Raw genomic sequence first — 21,896 nt, 5'->3', positions numbered from 1 at the left:
CCAGTTTGGATGAGTCCTTGAGTGACCTGTTCTAGTGGGAGGTGTCCCTGCCTATGGCAGGGGGTTGAAAGTGGATGAGCTTTGAGGTCCCTTCCAACCTAAACCATTCCATGATTCCATGGCTCAGGCTCCTAGCAGTCGCAATGGGAGCAGCTGCCACCAGCACTGCGGGGTCAGCAGAGCCAGAGAGTCAACCCTAAGAGATCAGCACAGCCCTAAAGGTTGCGTCTCCTCTCAGACTGTAACGTGGCTGCTCTTGGGACGGCCAGTGCCACACTGCTCCGTTCGGATCAAAGTAACAGGGACACCAAGAATCCCCAATCAGCTTTCATCCAGGTGCTTAACCACAGTATTTACAGGGTTTAAAATATGCACCGTCTATGTTGGCATATCGCTGCACGGCGATCGATCGCCAGGAAGGCGAAATGCAAGCAGCGACACTGCTCAGGTAGCTAAGAATACGAATGGTGGCTCAGTACCAACACCCTCTGCCCCGGCAGAGGCCTGGCTGCATGGGGTGCACTCCTCTGTGGTCAAGGCTGCAGCAAGCCATCTCCACTGTCCTGCCTGCCTGCCTTCCCTGTCCTCTGCGGGAACGCAGGGTGCCGGCGCAGGGCCGGCAGCGCCGCCTCGCCTGGCCGCGCACCGAGCGCTGCAGCGCCCCCGCCGCTGCCCGCAGGACAAAATGGCGGCGAGGCCCCAGCCCTGAGCGCCTCCGCGGCGGGAGGAGCGCCCAGCCCCGCCCCGCGCCTCGGCCCCGCCCCGCCCCGCGCCCCGCCTCGGCCCCGCCCCGCGCACGCCCCCGCCGCGCGGCCCCGCTCGGGAGCGCGCCCCGCCCTGCCTCCCGCCCGCGCCCGCCGCAGCGCCGCTCCCTGCAGCCGCCCGGCGGGGTGAGGAGGCGGCGGCCGCTCGCTCCCGCCTTCCCTCCTGCTCTGCCGGCCACTCGTCCGCCGCCGCGCAGGCCGCCTCGATTCTCTCAGGTAGGTGCAGGACGGGCCTGCGGCCCACGGCCCCTTCTCCGCGCGGTGGGAGGAGGCGGGCGGGCAAGATGGAGACGCGGCCAGCGGGGGAGGGGAACGGAGGAAGGAGAGCCGGCCGCGGCCAGCTCCGCCGCTGAGGGCGATCTCCCGGTCTCCTCACGGAGCCAGGCCACGCCTGCACGCCGTTGCAGAGTCCGGGAGCCCTGCCCCGGAAGGGCCGCGGAAGGCGACCTGCGCCATCGCCGCCCCGTCCCGCTGTCCCCGCCGCCCGGGCGGGAGGGAGCCGGGCTGTGCCGTAGGCCGAGGGGAGGAGGCCGCACTCTGCTTCCACGAGGCGTTTAGGCCGGGGCCTGTTTTTTGCCAGCCACGCCGGAGAGGTGACAGGCGAAGCGAGCCCTCGTTAGTGACCCCCGGAGCAGGCCGTGGCACGGGAGAGCTGCGCTGCCCCTTTGTCCCCTCAGCTGGCCCTTGGGTCCTTCAGGTAGAACCGAGGCCTTCTACTGCGTCCCGGCCTGGGCACTCCGCTCAGCACAGGAATTGTTAACTCCCTTCGGCACCCACAGCTCCGCTGCCAGGGGACGGTGGCGATGCGGTGCCCTTGGGGCGAATTTCTGTTAGCCTGTGGGGTCTTCACGCATAGCGGCCATGGATATTGCCTTGGCGTAGCTGAGCAGTGCCTGCCTTCGTGCACCTAATGTGTCAGGGTGTCTGGGTGGCCTCTGGCATGTTCCTTCTGTGGGAACCACTCCAGCGTCCTGCCGTAAGTTGAGTGAGGCATCCGTTGTGGCCGCTTCCAGGTGGTTTAGCACACTCCTATTTGCGTGTAGCTCTTCTGGGGTGATCCGTGGGCAGCTGCACCTTTAATTTGTACGTGCCGCTTTCTGGGTGTCTCTGTCTGGAGACAGTAGCAGTTACTTTGATTCATGTGAGGTTTATGTTTATAAGTTTAGAACAGGAGGAACACTTGGTTAATGTTTCTGAAATCATTAATTTGTTTCAGCCTTCACATGCCGCAGTTTCTTGTACAACTCTTTGCATGTATATCCTTCAGGTCTTAGACTCAACCTTGAACCAGAAAACTCTTGTGTGTTTGTCCCTTGGGCCCAGTTGAACACATTCAACAGGTGGACCTTTCATCCTTCAACCTAGCATGAGTATGTTGCATTTTGTGGCTGTGTTTGGGTGTGTTGACAGGTGCCCAGAGCTTCTTACCTTAGTCCTGTGGCAGAGAAACACCATCGCAGTGGATGTCAGGAAGGATATGTTTGATCCATCTCTTAAGCTTCAGAATCCTTTAGCAGGAGGAGGGAGGGTCAAGAAAGTGGGGAGGGTAGGCAGGAACACCCACAGAGATGAGGGATCATCTCTCACCTCTCTGAGCTATTGTTCTAGGCTACAGTGAGGTCTCTTCCCTGGGGAGAAGAACGGGTGGGTGAGAACACCCACGGAGATGAATAAGCATCTCCAGCTTCTCAAAGCCGTTGTTCTAGGCTATGGCAAGGTCTGCTCCTGTTTACCTGAGGATAGCTCCTTGAGATGAATGGACAGTTTCACAAGCACTAATAATCCTTGCTTTATAAAGATCCTACCCCTGCCTTCCACATCATTCATATGCATATTTGAGTTGCCTTGAAGCTTGGCAGTTAGAGAACCACAGAGCAATTAGGGTGCAGTTTCACAGCTTTGGTCTCCTAAGCCAGTCTGTCTGGCCTGATGGCTGCCTTGCCTCTGCTGCCACATACCCAACCTGCATTCCCTCTGCTGTCTTTGGGAATTGTATTGCCTTTCTTTGAAGTCCAAGCCCATCAGATTATCAAAGTCACCTTTTGGAGGTCTGGTTCATTTTTAAATAACTAGGACAAAGAGGAAGTGGGGTCAGTGGCAGCCAGTGGGTAACATGGCTTAAGCTGGCCTCAGCCTGTCTTTGTGTTTCCAGTGGATCTCTGTGTTTCTGTTCCTCTGTGCTCAGCACCAGCCAGCTGTGGCTTTTGCTTTCTTGTTGGGTTAGTCTTCACCTGGGTCCGATGCTTGGTGTTGGTTTGTTCTGCTCTTGCACAACAGTTCGTGTTGGCACGAGGAGCAGGAATGTGGGAGAAGAGGAAGAGGCAAATTGTCCCGTTTGGAAAACATTCCGAGTGGTTTCTGTAGGTTATGAAACCGGCCTGTGGGTTGTGCCAGTCTGGCTCGAGCTGCACAGTTAATTCAGGTATTGACATGATCTTCCTTAGTTTCTGTGGGGTGTCTTAACCCTTTCAGGAGTCCTGTTTCCTCTCATTCCGTGGTCATGGCATGGTGGTTCTGGGGTAGGAGGAAGTCAGCTGCCGTAGTTGCTGATGCTAGCGTGCAGTGAAACTGCCCATGGGTATGACGTGTTTGTTCTCCAAGGTTAGGAAGCCAAACAGTGACTTCCTGCAGTCACATCATCAACGGTCCTTGAAAGCTCCCAGCTGACTTGATGCTTAGCCTAGCTAGTGCTGGGCAGTGTCTAATTGTCAGAGCAGTGCTGTCTCTGTGCGTAATACAGAGGTCAGGCTTTGGAGAGTCTTCTGCAAGGGTGTCTGAGTCAAAACACTTGAACTCCTGTATGCAAAGGGATACACTCAGGTTGCAGTTCTGGTGAGGAGCAGGAGTGGCAGCCCCTTTGGGGAGGAAACTCGAAGTGGGTGAGTGTACCAGCTCCAGGTACACTTAACATCTGTTACATGCAACAGTTACCCTGGGTCGGCGTGAGGGGCACAGTCTTTGTAAGTTCTTGCGCTGCTTGGGGAGCTCCTAATTTCCTGGTCTTTGTTCACTGAGAGTGATTGAGAGAAGAAGAGAATAACTGCTTTCAGAAATTTCAGTCTGCAGTCTCTTGTTGCGTAGCAGCTCTAGCAAGGCTCTGCTGTCAGGAGATCGTTTTTTGCTATAATGTACCTAACGTTGAGGAGAAAAGCAATTTTATGCCATCGACTGTGGAAGGTGCTTTGTGAGCACGTTTTGGGGAAACCGGTTACCTAACTTCAGGGGTAGACTGGGCTTCAGATCTGGGCCCGGGTGTTACAGTACATGTTGTTCATCCTTAGTATCATTAAAATATTTGAATTTATCTGAATGCTTAAAGTAAGGTGCAACAGGCTGCTAAAAATTGGGTAAGGACCCACTTAAGCAAGAGTTACTGTGTAGAAAAGGAGCTGACAATAAAAGGGACACTTAAAAAAACATTTACATTTATAGACTTAATTCTTCCAACTGAGTGTTGAGAATATTTCTCTCACCTGCTGTCCTAAGAGGGAGGAGCAGAACCAAAATTGTATCTCAGTCGCAATCCTGTAAGAGCAAATGTTGCTGTGGTGCTGCAGTTCCCTCCCTAAGAGGAAAATGAGCCCTCTGGTATTCCCCGGGGCTCAGCTCCTACCCTGTAGTACGTGGCATAGAGCGTCCTTTATGCAGAGATCTTGAACAGAGCTGCTCCTGTGCTCCACTCCAGGGGTTCCAGTTGGTAGAAGCAGTGTTTAGAGAGCACTGAAATAATGCTGCTAGCGGCTTGTGTTTTTAAGTCATATGTCATATACTGGGATGATGAAAATGTTCAGCTGCAGCCTCCTACAGCTCCATCAGTACTGCTGAAACTGCTGCACAAAGCTGCAGAAGAATGAGTGTTTGTGCACTAACCTTCACTGCAAGCAGAATTGTCCCTGTTGGCCATAGGATTGTGCTCTTCATGGTATTTGTCACTCGGAGAGCTGTCACATAGATGTGCTTCCAGCTTTGTTCAGTTTTGCTCCTCTTCAGGTGTGTTGTACCACAAGTCAGAAGCACTTGCAGGGTCAGGTCTGACCTGATGCTAAGCAGGCTGGAGTTACAGGCAGCAGTCTGGGCTGGGCGAGACAGAGCTGTTCCCTGCTGCTGCTATTGGAACTGATCAGTCTACTTAATGCAGGTAATGGGCCACGAGTCCAGTACTCAGCAGAAAACATTTAATGAGCAAGTATGTCTGTTCCAGGGCAGGGGATAAGGGTTGCCTACTTTGTCTGCTCTGAAGTTTTAATCTTGTCTGCACTGAATGCTGCCCATGGTGATGTTAGAAGGCTAAAGACAGCATCATGTCACAGCCTAAGAGGATGTTTTTATTTAGTGTGAGTTGAGTAGCTTTGACCTCAACACTTTGTGTAGTGAAGAAGGCACAAAAGGGGGATTTTCTGCATAGTTCCAAGCCTAATGAGAGAGACACCCTACCAGTAGCAGGAGCCTTTGGACTGTAAGCCTGAGTTGTGCAGAATGTGAGCAGAACAAACCCTCAGGCTCGCCTCCACAGTGCTAAGGCAGGTTAACTTTGCAGCAGTGTGACAGTGCAGCTGTGCTGTACATGGAGGGGTCGTTGCCGTGTCCAGAAGTCTCCCTGCAGCAAAGCTTGGTGGGTCCCAGATACATGGTCCTGTGCCTCTCCATTTCCAGCAGCCGTGGGGCTCTTGTGCGCCTTTGCATGGGAAGCTGTAATGCTGCTCTTTTCCCAAAGCCAGGCGATCTAGTTGTCTCCTCCCTTCCCCAGCGTTTCTGTGGAAATAAATTACCATATAGAAAAGGATCTCTGCAGAAAAGCTTTCCAGTAACAATCTGCTTGAAATGGGACTAAATTTTGTTACAACACCTCAGCTTAACCACTTGTTTACACAGAAATGCAGCAGGTCAGTTGGATCAGTTTAAAAAGCAGAGTGAACTGTCGCATGTATCTTTTGCATCTCTATCTGCAGGTTTAAAGCAACTGCTGGAAGCTGTTCTGGCTGGTTTTGTCTGAGAGTGCTTGCATTTGAAGTTGGATGTGTTTGGTCCTGCAATTAAGCTAGAATGGGATTTTTCACTTGGCATTTTGTACCAATTTTCGTTTCTGCTGCCTATTTCCCTGCCAAGAAACCTGCCTCCACTCTACAGACAGGCTCGCTGTCTTCCTCTGTTCCCTGCTGTAATGTGATCGAAGGGAAATTATGCTGGAGATGCCCATGTCAGGGTAATTAAGCTTGATTACAGATTTCCTTTTTCAGACTTCTCGGTGAAAGTCCTAAATCAAAGCACAGAATACAGACCTTGACTATCTCATGACATTTTCCTGGTTTGATGAAAAACGGTGCCGAGAGTGGGGGCTGGGGAGGAGAGCATTAAAAAAGAATCCCACTGCTACTCTTCCACCAAGATGGTGGAGGCTTTTTCAAGCTTCCTGCTGTAAGAAGTTGTGAACAGTTCCAAATTTGAGCGTTTTCTTCTCTCATCAATTACAGCGACACTGGCTGTTGCCAGATGGAAGGTAAAGCAGCACCAGCCAGGATTCATATGTGGAGTTGCTGTGTGTTGAGAGCAAGTAGGGATATTAAAATAGACACAAACCACATGCATATGGTGATAGAGCTGCAGCCACAGTATCACAGTATCATTAGGGTTGGAAGAGACCTCACAGATCATCAAGTCCAACCCTTTACCACAGAGCTCAAGGCTAGACCATGGCACCAAGTGCCACGTCCAACCTTGCCTTGAAGTGCCCCAGAGACGGCGACTCCACCACCTCCCCGGGCAGCCCATTCCAGTGTCCTTGGCAGTTACAGCAGGATACAGTCACTGTCTAGGAGGACCTGTGGTGGTTTTCCCCGGGAAAGATGGGCGGTGTCTGTAGGAAAAATATCCCTGAGTGTAACGAGGAGGAAAAGTGGACAATGAAATTCTAACATGGACAGGAACAAGGCTGAGCAGTGGCTGAAAAATACCAGGGGCCCTGCTTCATGCTGTGCCTTCTCCCTGCCCCACAGTGCTCTTCAGGTACTGGGCAGCTGCACTGATCGTTCTTTGTGGTAGTTAAGCTGGGAGCAGCTTTTGGGGCCAGAGCCAGTACTCCTGTGTCTAAAGGGAGCACAGAGACAGGAACCTCTCCAGTGTCTCCACAGGCAGCGATCAGCCTCTCGCAGCCCCTGCGCTTGCTGGCTCGGCAGCACAGCAGCAGAACCCTTACATCTGCAGTTGCGTATTGTGAAGAGTCTCGGAGGTTGCCACTGAAACTGGGCTTACAGGCAGGCAGCATTTTTTTGACTGCTGATTGTGGAAAAGCTTGAGATTCCTTTTTATTGCTCCACAGAGGAGTCTATCTGGTCTCTTGACCTGTATCTTACTGCCTCTGTGCTGACATGCTGTATTTGCTAGTCGCCACCTGCAGCAGCAGTGGTGTCACGTCGGTTCCACGGCACAGCAGAACTGTAGCACTTGGATAATCTCTGCCAGAGACATCTAATCCTTAAACTATATTGCTGTCACAGTTTCACTGTTTGGCACAAACCCACACTGGTGTGTTTGCACAAATGCACCGTGACATGCGTTTGACGAGCCAGGTAAGTTGGGTGTTCCAGCAGGGAATGGATCTGCTCTAATCAGAAGAACAGGGCATGGGGCTTTACTCGGTAAGCAGACTGTGCTCTGTTCCTTCTCTCTGGCTGGGAGGAGACACCTAGCTGCCAAGTAAACTCAATAATCAGTGGTAGAGCTTAAATTGGGTTGCTGTAGGTGATATTCCAGTGCTACTGCTGGGAAAATAAATCCTCCAGGCCTTATCTACTAATCTACCACAGGAAGACATATTTGGTGTCCTAAGCATGACTGTAGGGCACAGAAATACTGTGACATGCCAGATACTGATTAGCTTAATCTTGGCTTCAGCATGGCTAAATACTATATTAAACTGAGTATTTGCAGCTCATTTAAGTTGTAGGACCAGTATGGTTGGATGGGTGAAAAACTCTGAGGCAGTCTCCTTGCAGTTGGCATTAGGAAATGCTAGTGGTCAGAAAGTTTTAGAATAGCAGTTAGCCGAGATTCTGCCCCAGCTGTCGCAGGGAGTGGGTGTGATGAGTGCAAGCATGAGCAGTGTAGTTAGAAGTAGTGGCTTCCAGTCGTGATGGTGACCATATGCTGTTGGGGCAGCTGGACAACTGTTTGGCTCTTGGGAGCAGGGTCAGCCTGCAGGACGTGCAGGTGAGAGCCACCCTTCTGAGTCCTGAAGGCAGGGTGTGAGAGACTAAATCTTATCTCTCATGTTCATGTAAATCAACAAAGATAAAGTTTGCCTTTGCTGCCTCCTCGGACAGTAGCTGCTCAGGTGGTTGGCCTGAATGCCCAGGGATGTCAACCAGCAATGATACAGATCGTCTTTGCTTCCCCACCTGGCACCCTCAGACCACTAAGGTTTCTTTGGCTTGATTGTGCATTAAAGCGAGAGGTGGAGGGGCGAGGGGCAAAAGACCACTGCCAGTGCCAGACCCCTGCAAGACACATTAGCTGGAAGGAGGGTGTGAAAGGCTTCTGGAACATGCAACAGATTTGCTACCTGGCCTGACTAGCCCCTCGAGGAGTATTCAGTGTCTGGACAGGTAAAGAGCATGGATGGGGGCAGAGGTCCTCCCTGACGCCGGGCCCCTGCAAACAGGAGGATCTGTGGAGGGAGCCTACACCTGGACACATTGCTAAGACTATGGCTAAAAACTGTATAAAAAGACCCGAGCAATGCCTGCTCGAGGAAGAACTCGACTGAAGACCACTCTCACGGGGAAAAAACACCCCTGAGCAACACAAAACTGAAAAGGACTTGAACTTTGGAAACCCTGTCTCACTCCCCTCAGCCCCCTCTCTGGCCAATGGTAATAGAATTCCTTTCCTGCTCCTCTCCTCTTCGTTTTTCTCTCCCCCTTCCCTCTCTTTCTCTGTTTTGTTCACTTTATCCTTTAGTAAATAGTCTCACTTGTACCTTAATTCCACAACATTGAAATATATAAGAACAAATCCCTCTCCTCTGAGCAGAGGCATTTTTAATCTCTGTCCTCTGGACTGGGATGCAGGGCTTTGGCTCTTGTTTAAACAAGCAAACCTGTGTGAACAGCACAGCTCAGGCTGGGGTTGCCTGATGAAGGGAGCAGGCTGTATTTAACAGCTCTTGGCTTCAACATGTGTTCTCCAGGGTATTTGTAGGTGTGTGATGATGTGCACATCTGGAAACACAGTGGTGTTGCTTTTCCCACAGCTGTTACCTGGGAGTTGGCAGTGCCAGCATTTCATACCTGTGCTTCCAAACAGGACAGTAGTGAAACTGCTGCAGGCTAGCATCTTGTGGTAGAGTCATTTGATACCTCTGCCTTCCCAACGGTGGCACCACTGTCTTTGCCCAATGCTGTACCTGTTTCTTTCTTTCACGTTAATTGTGACCACAAATGACAAAAATGGTTAAGGTTTTCTTAATTTGCTTCAGTTGAACAACAAAAAATGTCTTTGGGAGCCTATGTGGTCTAAATCAAGAGAGGAATGCCATGTTTAGATAGGATGTTGGAAGAAAAATATTCATTGCAAGGGTTCCCAAAAGACTGAAACAGGCTCTCCAAGGAGGTGGTTGAAATCCCATCCCTGGAGGTATTTAGAAGAGGCAGAGACCTGTTGCTGTGGGATGTGGTTTAGCCCCAGCCGTGGCAGATTCAGATAATGGCTGGACTTAAAGGTTTTTTCCAACTGAAAGGATTCTGTGAGTCTCTATCCTCAGCTGACAGGTGATGGTATCAACCTTACAACTAAGACAGCTAGAAGTGAGGTGAGCTTCCATCAGTAAGGTTTTGAAATGGTGGTGGGTGAGTGGATATCATGTACCTTGGTTGCTGAAATGCTCTTCTCCAGTTCTGTAACAGACTTCTTCCCTGATTGTACCTGAGTAATAGCATTTCTGTAAATGGCCACTTTAAACTCTGGTTTAAATTGCCATTTTTGACTGTGTATAAAGATGACTGTGCAAAACCTCAAGTGAAAGCTTAATAAAACTCACTTAAAAAGTAATTTCCTGTGATCAGTAGTGTTCACTAAAAATAGACAGAGTGGTGTGGGCTAATTTCAACAACTGGATAGAGCTTTGGGAAGGTTCTCGCTTGTGGGATGCTGCAGTATTGTGTATTGATCCGCAGCTGTCTGTCTTGTTTTTGGTAGAAAATGATGCACCCTGTGGCCAGCAGTAATGCAGCTTTCTGTGGGACAGGCAAGAGTTCTTGCCTGAACGAAGACAGCGTGAGAGCTGCCGAGCAGTTTGAGCTGTACACCACGCAGCAGAGCAAGTACGGCCACCCCGTCAGCCACAAACCCATCGCCTGCCAGAGACAGGATGCCCTGAACGACTCCCACTTGCAGACCACAAGTGGCAGGAGTATAGAGACGAAAGATGAACTGAAGAAAAAGAAAAACCTCAACCGCTCTGGTAAACGTGGAAGGCCGTCAGGGACCACAAAATCAGCAGGGTACCGCACCAGCACAGGTCGACCCCTGGGGACCACCAAAGCAGCTGGATTTAAGACAAGTCCAGGCAGACCCTTGGGTACAACTAAAGCAGCAGGATACAAAGTCAGCCCAGGCAGACCTCCAGGTAGCATTAAAGCTCTATCACGGCTTGCAAATCTAAGTTATACTTGTGGCAGTGCAGCTTTTCCCTATCCCATGGTGCATAACCGAGGAATACACGCTGCTGGAGAAGGCAGCAGCCAACAGCCTAACGAGTAGCAGGAGGCAATTATTAACTCCTCGATAATCCGCTTTGCTCCAAACCGTGGCATGTTTCCTGCATTCTGTTGTAGTGTTTGCCTGAGTTCCCACACTTGATTTTTATTTAATTAATGCCATAGCCCACGGGTGTGGTTCAGTAACTTAAAGCATCGTTGAGAAGGCACTGGTTAAGGAGGGTTTTGTTTGGTTTAGATAATCACTTAGAGCTCAAAGTGATGCATTTTGCCTCGGTGTTGACACTTCAGTAATGTCCACGTTCCTAGTTTTACTTTCAGTTTCTGGTAAATCTAGTTGTGTGATTATGCATTAAATAATTAAGGAGGGCAGGATTAGCTGGCTGTTGGTTTATGATGTGGCCTGTCCCACAGTAAGTAGCTTAGTCTGAGTTCTTACTTGAAAAGAAAAATCAAGCTGCAGTGTCCACCTCTGCAGGACTTTCTACCAGACCTCAAATAGTGAAAAACGTAACAAACCAACCAACTCAATCTTTCTTTGAAGTGCTGATTTTTGTTTCCGGAGTATAGAATTGAGTAGATTTCAATTAATGCTCCAAAAACACTTCTGAAAATAGAGAAGCAAACTGAGGGCCTTAATGAGAGGAACTGCTTTGCCTTTAGGTGATAGCTGTGCTTTCAGTTCTGCTGGGTCAGTCTGAAATGCCTCACAGGACATACACCAAACCACAAATCATTCTGGCAAAGATTTTCTAAGACATTAAGTACTGTTCGCTCTAGTTACACACTTGGTTAATATTAAACAGTGTGTTCTGAAGCCTGTAAATAGCTACTGACACTGGGTTTTGCCTTTCAAATCTGTGCTTTGGTGGCGACAGTTTAATAGCTTTTAAAGTATTAATCCATAATGTTTACAAATTAAACTTTTTACATAGACACTGTTGCCAAGTTTTCAGGCTTGGTTTTGGCAGGTATTGCTGGAAATACAGTTATTTCATTGTTTGACACTTAGATTTAAGTTATGGAAGCTGAAATATCTACCAAAGGACACCATTTTGCTGATTTATAAAAGCAAACTGTATAGCTGATGCAAATAGGATGCAGTTTACTGCACTGCTAGACCGCAGATATAAAGCAATTCATCTATGCATGCAAGCTGGAAAAAAAAAGTGTTGCTGGTTAACTATAAATACCTTTTTTGACTCAAACCCTTCCCTCCTCCTGAAAGAAATGTTCCATTTTTCAGCTGAGTGTGTTTAGTGGTTTTTTTTTCAGTGTGGGAGCATGTGTGTGTGTGTGTGTAAAGCACTTTCATTTAGACTTCAAAAAGATCAGTCCTCAATGTTGCCTATTGTCTGTGCTAAATTTATTTTGCTGGAATTAAAGCTTTACTTTTTTTTTTTTCCACCTGGAAGAAAGGTTACATTTTAAGTTGTCACCTATAATGTGACATTATGATAAATTTGGAGCTTGAGCTGTCTGGGGAGGGGGGAATAGAGAGCATTGCAGATATGGGGAGGGGGGCATAAAAATTGGGGTGAATTGAGCCCATGCTGAATGAGTAATGGTGCTGATAGGTTTTGTTACCGTAGATGCTATTCTGGCCTGCTGTGGTTGTGATGAGAACTCTTGCTTTCAGTGATGACAACTTAAGACACAGATGTCATGTTTCATACCTCTTTTATCAGGAAAAAAGCAGCAAGCCTTCAGGTGTTCCAGTGATGCCTAACACATAGTGTGCTGGACTTTGCCCTGTACTTTACAATAGGTGTGTTGCATTGTTTTGGGGGAACTCTGTATGCACTGGCAACTAGGACAATGAACCTCAGCTGTACTGGATGGCTCCTTAGTCCCTAGATGAACTGATGGCAGCTAAACTGCTACTAACAGCCGTCTCCTTCATGCTGAAGCTATGAAATCCAGTCCGTTCTGTTCCTCAACAAACTCACAAGTCCAACCTTTAGCAGTCCTCACAACGATGTCAATTCCACACATGCAGAAGGCTGACGTGGGCCAGTCCACCCTCAGGATCTGTGTTGTGTTGGCTGTTTTTAATCAGCTGATTTTTCCCATGACTTACTGCTGTCAGTTCTTTGCTGAACTCAGCTAGCAGAGCAGTCCTCTTCGGCTGAATGTATACCCACAGGAGTGTCACACCTCGCTGGCAAGGAGCGTGTTGCATGTCACCACTGCACCTTGGAGAAACTCCACCTCTTACTTCCTTCTGCTGATCCCAGTCACTCCTGTCCCGTTGCTCACCTGTGCATCTCCCCGATGGTGCTGTGCCGTGTGTCAGGAGATGGTGCAGATGTGTTGCTGTTCTGCTCGTGTAATCAATTCTGTATTCAAGTATGCTGATGAAATGATGAAATCACTTAAGCAAGTGCTGTTCATTACAGTGTGTGTTAGTGGCATCAGACAGCACATAATCCCAGTGAAAACCAGCTAACCTTGTCAGTTGTGTATCCTGGCGCGGGCTGCTGGGCACTCTGCATTGAGCGTGAAGACGGAAGCGTACTGCTGGGTGTTCCCCAGGCCTGCTTGCTTTGAGACCTGGCTGGAGTTTGCTGGTGCCCTGCAGCAAGGGGAAGAGAAAAGAAGCTAAAGCAATTCAAAGTGAACTAGAAATGGGATTCTGCAGAGCACATTGTGGTTTTGTCCAGCACTTTGCTTCCCTTGAGAAACACTGAAGAGCGTGGCAACGCCTCAGCTTTCTAGTGCCGCCGGGAGCACTGGCCTTTTCCCCCAGGCTGGGAACATGACTTGTAAGGTAAATGGCTTATTTTATATTCTGTCTCTTCATTCAGCTACGATCACTGTTGTGTGTTAACACTGTTGGGAAGAGCTACATGTCAAGTTTGGGTTTTAATAATTTCTTTTAAAGATGAAGTTTCTAACATTTGTCCATAAATGGAAGGTATTAGCTTGCCGTTTATTCCTCAGTGATGCTATAGAAGGGCACTGTTTGATAGACCTAGAGTAACTGCTATTCAGTTTCTCATTACATTTACTTAAACTTTAAAACCAAATAATTTTGCTACTACCAAGTCTTGCACTGGACATACTCAAGATGCTAGCATCGTGTTTTGACAGAAGAAAATCAGATACCCCCAGAAGTGGCTGACTTTGGTATGGAAGAGCATTCCTAAACTCAGCGGTTAGCTTTGGCACTAACCCCATGTTCTTAGAGCTTGGATTTAACCTAATCAAACTAACAATGTCTCAAGAGCCATTACAGATCTCTTTCTGAGTAAATCTCTTTTCATTTGGCCTGAAAGACTTGAGAGCTCAGCCAGGACAGAGCTGAGCCTTGTCGGTGACAGGCGCTGTGTCTGTGAACTACAGCACCCAGAGTGACTCAGATGAGAATTTAACTCCCTCCCCCGTGTTCGAAGAGCTTTAAAAGGCAGAGCAATGCGAAGCCGTTTGCCCGGTGGTTCCCTTTGCTGTGACTCTGCTGGTCTTTGTTACGTGTATGATGTTTCACACCATCCTTAGAGTTGACAGTTAAACAGTTGATAGCGGTCACCAACACTATGAACTGCAGACTTCATTGCTGACCACAAAAGAAGTTTATTCTTCTCTATTTTAACGCATATATTTTAACACTGCTTAAATACATTTATGACTTTAGTAGAGACTAGATCTTTCTTCTTGTGATTTCCCTCCCTCAAATAGAAAAATCTCTATTCCAAAATTTGAACCACTTTCTGATATTTTAATCTTTCAGCATTTGGTTTTCCACAGGTTTCCTTTGGGGGAAGCAGTAATCTGTTACCTAATAGTATCAGCACCCCGTCCTCTGCTGTAAAAAGCCTGACTAGATACTGTGTATGTTTATATGTCCATGAACTTGAGCTACTCGTGTGCAATTATGTGTATGGGAATGGAGTAGTGTTCATGATCTGTATTTACATCATCATATGGATGTATATTTATTAATAAAGTTACTACTTTAAAACTTGAGCCTTGTTCCTGTGTTGTTTATCTCTTACATTCTGGCAGAAGGTGCCTAATGACAGTGTCCCCAGAGCAACAGCCTTAGCCCTTCTCTCTGGCCAGTGGAAACACTGTTCTCTTGATGCCTCAGTCAGAGTCTTCAGTGACTCCAGCTGGCACTGCAGTGTTTTGGTACAGATTTCACTGACAATCCATCACCTGGCTGTGTTTTGCCCTGAACTGAAACTGAATCTCACTGCAGTAGACTGAGCCTGTTCCTGCTTGTGTGGATTTCAGAATGCACAGGGCATTGTGAGAGCTGTGAGGCTGCTGCGTTGCGTGATCTTGAAATTAAGTGAGGCCCCCTTTCAGAATGCTTTGCTTTCTGGACTGCAGCCTTAGCTGTGTGTGGCAGGTCCTGTCCCTGTGAGCCGAGGGAGAAGCCTGTATGACTTGCAGGGGAGCAGAAAACAAAGAGGCATTGCTCACGTTTTAATGATCTGAGAGTGCGGCTACACTAACTTAATTGTTCCCCTTCCACTCAATCATGAGAGGGAGGAAGTTAGAGCTGTGCACATATAAACAGTAAGCTGCTAACTGTTTTCCTCTGGAAATGTGGAAATGAGTTTGGCAGTACCAGTGAACTGAACTCATGGAATGGTGGTGGCTACTCGCTGCTCTCTGGTGAATAGGATAGGATGGTATTATCCCTGTGTTCTAGAAAGATCCCAATTTATCTTTGTTGGGAAGATGTGCTTTGTGTACTGGCCAGCCATGCCTGCTCATTTCTTTCTTGGTGTCTTCCTCTCTGCAGTTTCCTAGGGACTTGGGGGCAGATGGGCACCGCAAGCCAGACTGCTTGATCCTCACCTTGCCCTCCAGCATGTTTCCTCTTCCATGAACTTTCAAAGTCCTTGAGTACATCTAGGGTTGTAAATGTCAGTTGCAGTTATTTTGCAGACTTTGAAGTTGTTTCTACCTGAGAATGGCATCTGATGCCTTTTTTGATGCTGGTAATGCTGAGTATTCAGCATTCAAGGTGATTGGAGACATTCAAAGTTCCACTACAGCCTGCTATACATCCTGCTCTACAAAGCAGTGCCTGGGTGTGATTCCTGTGTTTGGTTGCAGTGACACCTGGAGTCGGACACAACGCGGTAGAAGGCAGGGTTCTCAGCTCTTGGGAGTTGCTCGTCTCTTTCTTCTACATCGCAAACAGAAGGGTAAAAGCTGTGATGCAGTCTCTGCCCTCAGCACATAGCTGGTGCAGCTTCTGGTGACAGGAGCAGTCATCACTTATTCATGCTGACAGCCCAGCGGTGTTGGAGTCTGGATGTCTTGCAGAGTCCTGGAGGTGGCTGTGTGTGGGACAGCAGGGCTTGCTGTGGGACCGGCCTGGCATTGCTGGGTGTGACAAGCAGACAGTGCCACGGGAGAGCCCACACCTCTCAAATGCTTTGTCCCAACAGAGGGAAGATTGTTCTTGACAGTTAATCATTTGAAGCCGTGGTGCCTGGAAGTGAAGGGCTGAGTCACAGCCTGCACTGCTGTTTTTATCAGGGTGCTGCCTCTGGCTCTGTTTGTTGTTGAACGTTCAGAGTGGTGTGGCCTGACCAGACAGAATTGGCAGCCCAAAAGCTGTCACGTTCTGGGGCTGGCTCCCACTCAGGTTCCCTGAATGGCCCAGGGATGGAATATCTCCTGTCTCCCATCAGGACAAACACCACAAACACACCTGCTTCTCTTGGGGTACTGGAAGGAAATCATTAGCTAATGGCTTTTAACCACCTTGAAGCTGAAAAACTCTGTGGAATTCCTAAGTGTCATTTAAATGATCTGAGGCAGATAACCCTTCCTACCTTTCATGTTGGATTTGTTGTTGGGGTTTTTTTCATACCTCAAAAGCTTGTTCTAATTAGTGGAAAAACTGCCACAGTAACAATTAGCACAAGTTTGATTACCTAGGGGCAGGCTTTTGAGATGTGCAGAATACTAAAATGTGTGTTTGCTGCTGCAGGTCGTCATGTTTTAAACACAACTATTCAACAGCAGCCAGGCTGGCTAAGAAAACAAAGCTGAGCAAGTCCCAGGTGCCAGGTGTAGGTTGAAGGTGCCCAGCTGAGCTCAGCTTCTGCTCCTACCCTGAGCCTCTGCTGTGTTTTCTTGTTACAGAATCAGTCAGGGTTGGAAGGGACCACAAGGATCAGCCAGTTCCAACCCCCCTGCCATGCCCAGGGACACCCTATCCTAGATCAGACTGCCCACAGCCTCAGCCAGCCTGGCCTCAAACACCTCCAGCCATGGGGCCTCAACCACCTCCCTGGGAAACCCATTCCAGGCTCTCACCACTCTCATGCTCAACAACTTCCTCACGTCCAGGCTGAATCTCCCCACCTCCAGCTTTGCTCCATTTGCCCCAGTCCTGTCACTACCTGATATTCTAAAAAGTCCCTCCCCAGTCCCCTTCAGATCCTGGAAGGCCACAAGAAGGTCACCTCGGGCCCTCCTCCAGACTGCACAGCTCCAACTCTTTCAGTCTGTGCTCACAGCACAGCTGCTGCAGCCTCTGAGCATCCTCCTGGCCCTGCTCTGGACAAGCTCCAGCATCTCCACAGCCCACTTACAACAGGGGCTCCAGCACTGGATGCAGCACTCCAGATGGGGTCTCAGCAGAGACCTGCTGGCCACACGTTGTGCTGTTGCCTACGCAGAGTGTTGTGGCTGTGTGTCCTTTCAGTTTCCCTTCGGTCAAAGCATCCTGCCAGCTCCTCGGGATGACAGTTCCCGCGTTGTAAGGATGCAAACCTCCAGAGCGGTGTCTGCTGCCCTCCAGGCACCTTAGCAGACCGAAGTGTGTGAGGCGGCGGTGGCCGTGGCTCCAGGCTAACACCAGACCGATCCGTGTTTGCTGTTGTGCTGTCCCGAGCTGCTCTCCGAGCCTCGGCAGGTTTCTGTGCCCTCGCTCGGAGCTGGCAGGCGGACGCGGCTGTGCTGATCGCGTCCCCGCGGCTGCGGCCGGCGCTGCCCTCTCTTGTCCGGACACCTCTGCCCAGGGCAGTTCTGCCGGGCAGAGGCCGGAGGGCGGCAGCTGCGCGGAGCCGGTGCCGGAGCCGGAGCCGGAGCCGGTGCCGGTCCCGGCGGAGCCTGCGGCGCCCTCTGCTGGCTGCGCGCGGCAGCGCAGCGCCCCGCCCAGGCCGAGAAGCGTCACGGCGCTGCGCGCGCACGGCGGAAGTGCCGTGCCGGAAGCGGAAGTGCCTCTGGTTCCGTAGGAAGCGGCCGTTGTCCGGGGAGACGCAGTCCCGCGGAGCGCCGGGCCCGGGGCCGAGCCGGGGATGTGGCGGCTGCTGCTGGCGCTGGCCTGGCTCTTTAGGCCCTTCCCTGCAGGTGAGGCTGGCGGGTTTCGTTACTGGCAGCCGCGGGGGACTTCAGGAGCCAGGCGGCTTGCGGAGGGGCCGGGGCGCGGCCGCAGCTCGGATTTGACGTCTCTTTTCCCGGCGCAGGGGCGGCGGCGGAGCAGAGTGCCGGGGAGCAGCCGCATGCCCCCGAGAGCGGCGAGCCGGTGCGGTACCGGACTGCGGAGATGGCGGACGCTATGTTGGGCAGCGGGCTCCCCGCGCAGCAGGCCGTGACGCTCTCGGCGGTGCCGGGGGGGGCGCAGGGCGGCCAGGCCCTCCCCGTCGCCAGAGGCGCTTGCGGTGCTGCGGCCGGAGGCGATGCGTGCGTGGCAGGCAGCAGCCCTGAAGTTGCCCTCGGGCCGGCGGGCGGCCAGGGTAGGGAGCAGGCTGTGCTGGAGACTGTACCGCCTGCGCCTGCCGAGGAGCCGAACAACACTGACAGCGCCAAAGCTCCCAAAGTGAACTGCGAGGAGAGAAACACTACCGGTATCGACCGCTTCACGGTGCAGATCCTGAACGTGTCCCAGGTAAGCGATCGCCGCGTGTTCTGCTCGGTGTTACTCTGAAGGTCCCAGGAGGGTGGAAGATGCCCCATTAGCACTGTATGTGCAGCTCTGTCATTGCCTGACGCGGTGAATTTCCTTGTGTAGCATGCGTTGTGCTGTTAAAAGAGAAAGTTCCTGGGCAAGGTGGCTTTTTGTGTCGTTCTGATCAGAAAAAAAATGGAACTGCAGAGCAGTGCACACCCCTGTGTCTCATCTGTGTGCCTGCAGTCAGCTTTCTTGCTGTACAAATCAGAGTTTCTATCTGTAAACGTTCATAGCTTGGTTTTTGTGATGGTTATGGCTATAGTGGCTTTAATGAACACACTTTTGAAGCAGCCTTTAAAGAAGATCAAAGACGATTCTCCATCCCTTTTAGAAAGGCACAGAAATGTGCAGCTGCATGGTTCATGATGTCAGGTGCCTGGCTGCTGGGTGATGCATTCCTGTGTAGAGTTCAACTCTGCTGAACGTGAGATTTTCCATGTTTATTTTCCTTCTACTTTCCCTAAGGACCTGATGGAGTTCCTGAACCCAAACAGCAGTGACTGTACCTTAGTCCTGTTCTACACACCCTGGTGCCGCTTTTCCGCCAGCCTGGCACCCCACTTTAATTCTTTACCTCGGGCCTTTCCAGCTCTTCACTTCCTGGCACTGGATGCATCTCAGCACAGCAGGTAACTGACACTTCTTGTGCTCTGCTCTCAGGTTGTTTTCAGTAGCAAGCTTTTGTGGTTTAAAACCAGGAGTGGCACTTCCTGTGTCATCACTTATCTCTCTTTCTTCCTCCGGTGGATTTCTTTCCCTTCATGCTTTCTCTTTATGTCCACCAGTTTATCAACCAGATTTGGAACCGTGGCTGTCCCCAATATCCTCCTTTTCCAAGGTGCTAAGCCAATGGCCAGGTTTAATCACACAGACAGGACGCTGGAAACGCTCAAAGACTTCATTTTTAACCAGACAGGTATGGACATCGGCCCTGAGGTGCCAGTGGCAAGAACAGGCTGGCGTCAGGCTCCCAGCTGGTCTTTCCTCTCCATGCTTCTTGTTCTTTAAGATGAATTTCACAAAGACCCTCAGAGGACCCAGTAGAGGTTTCTGTGGTCATTTGCTGTGGTGAGCTGGGTTTCAGGGCATGCTGAAAGCAGAAACTTGGGCTCATTGGGCTCTTGTCACAGACAGAGGGGAAGCAGTGGGGTTTAGGTAGGGAGGGTGCTAGAACTGAACACATAGAATCATAGACTTCTTTTGGTTGAAAAGCCCTTTAAGATCATCGAGTCCAACCATTCTCTGATAAGTCTGGTGTTAAACCATGTCTCTCAGCACCACATCTCTGTGGTTTTTAAACAGCTCTCTGGGCAGCCTGTGCCAGTGTTTGACAGCCCTTTCAGTCAGGTTTCTGCTAATATCCAGCCTAAACTTTTCCTTGGTGCAACTTGTTCCTAGGGAGAGGGGACCAACCCTCACCTCACTACACCACATCTTCCTACCCAGGTGTTTAATCTGTGAATAAAGGCAGGAGAACCTCAGGACCTGCCAGTGCCATGTAAGGCTGACAGCAGCTGGGGCAGAGTCTGTCCCTGTACTGGAGGGATAGAAAGATTGTCGTTTCCCTCCTCTGGCTGTGCATGTGGTGTGTGCTCAGTGCCAGGCACTGCTCTGGCCATTCTGTGCTTCTGTAAAGAAAACCAAGCCCCATATGCAGGCCTGCAGGGACCTCTGTCTGAGACCTTTGTTCAAAGCTCTGAGCAGAAACAGTCCCTCTGTATTTAATGGTTGCTGCTGGTGTTGACCATCGCTTCCATTTGCAGGTATAGAAGCTAAAGGTGCCGTGGCTGTGACCAAGGAGGACTGGGAGGGTCCCCTGCCCAGCGTTCTGACCAAAGGCATCGACTGGCTGCTGCTCTTCTCTGTGCTTTTCCTGGCCAGCTTTGTCCTGTATGCCACTGTTCGGACCGAGAGCATTCGCTGGCTTATCCCTGGGCAGGAGCATGAGCACCAGGAGTAGCTGGAGGTGCTGACACAGGGCCACAGTTCCCCAGCAGTGGTGACCTGGGAATCTGTATGGACTGGGAGTACAGAAGAGTGAACCCTTAAATGTCTTGGCTATAATTTATAATCCTGACTGCAAATCTGCTTTGTTTTCCAATGGACTTATCAAAAGCAAAGTCAAGGTGGTTCATGTGGGAAGTAACAAACACGACCCAGTCTGAGCCAAACCGGTGTTTATGAAGCTGCTCTGGCAGCTTGCTTCTCATGGACCTTGCTGCACAGGCTCTGCTTTGCTCTTCTGAAGAGCTCCCTGTGTGTTAAGACTGATACAGTGAGATCGTTACTGCACTTTGGCCCTGCTTGGCACAGCAGCAGAGCTGCAAGCTGGGGACCCTGTGCAGCTCCTGCAGACATGGGAACCGGAGCGTCCGGGTGGCTGACGTGGGCAGCACGGAACGAGGCTGCGTTAGCCCACGCGGGTCATGCAGCTTTTGACTGCTGTGTTCGGAGGGGACGTGCTGCTGAGTGCTGATGTTGCTGAACTAGTTTGACACTCAGTAAAGTAAACCAGGAAGGAAAAGGCACTTTGAAAGAGTGGGCTTCAGGTGAGCTGTTACAGACCAGTGGCAGTTCAGAAAGGTGCCACAGCTCGTGGCAGGGTGACTGTTTCCCACCTTGGTGCTAGGGTTACAGCCTGCTGCACCTTCTGGGTTCTGAGTTTCATGGCAGGGCCTTCTAGGAGGTAAAGTAACCTGCAGAACTCAACTCACCTCATTCTCTTTAACACAACTTCTCTATCCCATTCCTAGAGAATTAAATCTGCCACTGTCCTTACTAGTTTTAAAATAAACCAAGTTTTAATGCAACCTTTTAGGCCACTTTGTTACAGCGCAGATCACTTTTCTACGTGAGCCAGACCAGCCTCGAGCTGAACGTTCCTGCCGACCTGTGTGTAGGTTGCTCAGGCTGCTAGAACCAGGACTGGGGTGGTTTTTAGTTACCATTAATATAGAAGACTTGGAATCATAGAACTGTTTCCATTGGAAGAGACCTCCAAGATCATAGAGTTCAACCTTCAAATACAGTCTGGGCTGGTGTGCCGTGGGGCTTGCACTATGACTGCATAGCATTTACCCATGGTGGAGCCCTGGCCTAGAACCATGATGGAAAGCTAAAGCTAAGAGGAAACCGGGACGGTCCAAAGCTTTCTTGCCTGACCCACAGCTCATAGTCCTGCAGCATGACTTTTCAGGTATTCTTTTGGTGGCCAGCTCTTCCCAGTCGGGAGGGCTGTCTTCCTGTGTGCCAAGGGAAAAGCGCACTGTTACACCTTCGGCGTTACCGAAGTTCACGCCAGGAACTAGGTCATTAATAAAGAGTTGCGATTTTAGATCGGTAAACTGGAGTGGCCTTGCCTGGTTAAGTGCAGGAGTCCCCGGGGCCTCTCCCCACGGCTCTGACGAGCAGCAGTGTCTGAAGCGGTGCCCGCCCCGCTCTGCACAGCGCCGGTCGGGGCACGCAGCCCGCGGCGCCCCCGCTCCGCTCTCGGCG

At 50.4% G+C, this 21,896-nt stretch overlaps 2 protein-coding genes across 3 annotated transcripts; both read left to right on the top strand.

Moving 5' to 3' along the window:
- Window positions 1-834: 834 nt before the first annotated feature.
- On the top strand, window positions 835-14,443 carry C22H5orf24 (chromosome 22 C5orf24 homolog). 2 transcript variants are annotated; one of them, XM_064162197.1, is made up of 3 exons: window positions 835-980; window positions 9,957-10,386; window positions 12,166-14,443. In XM_064162197.1, exons 2-3 carry the CDS (start codon window positions 9,960-9,962, stop codon window positions 12,204-12,206), a joined length of 468 nt encoding a protein of 155 aa, XP_064018267.1. In that variant the 5' UTR covers window positions 835-980; window positions 9,957-9,959; the 3' UTR covers window positions 12,207-14,443. The 2 variants fall into 2 exon arrangements, with proteins under 2 accessions (XP_064018267.1, XP_064018266.1); XM_064162196.1 differs by having other exon boundaries at window positions 9,957-14,443.
- A 3,226-nt stretch (window positions 14,444-17,669) lies between these two features.
- On the top strand, window positions 17,670-21,211 carry TXNDC15 (thioredoxin domain containing 15). Its single transcript, XM_064162191.1, has 5 exons — window positions 17,670-17,800; window positions 17,917-18,338; window positions 18,867-19,030; window positions 19,187-19,317; window positions 20,165-21,211. The coding sequence occupies exons 1-5, from the start codon at window positions 17,749-17,751 to the stop codon at window positions 20,359-20,361; spliced, it is 966 nt and encodes a 321-aa protein (XP_064018261.1). The 5' UTR covers window positions 17,670-17,748; the 3' UTR covers window positions 20,362-21,211.
- The last annotated feature ends 685 nt before the right edge of the window (window positions 21,212-21,896 follow it).

This window comes from Pogoniulus pusillus, chromosome 22 (genome assembly GCF_015220805.1).
Source record: "Pogoniulus pusillus isolate bPogPus1 chromosome 22, bPogPus1.pri, whole genome shotgun sequence".
Lineage (NCBI taxonomy): Eukaryota > Metazoa > Chordata > Aves > Piciformes > Lybiidae > Pogoniulus > Pogoniulus pusillus.
The sequence above is the reverse complement of the archived record's forward strand: the minus strand, read 5'-3'. Positions and strand labels throughout refer to the sequence as shown.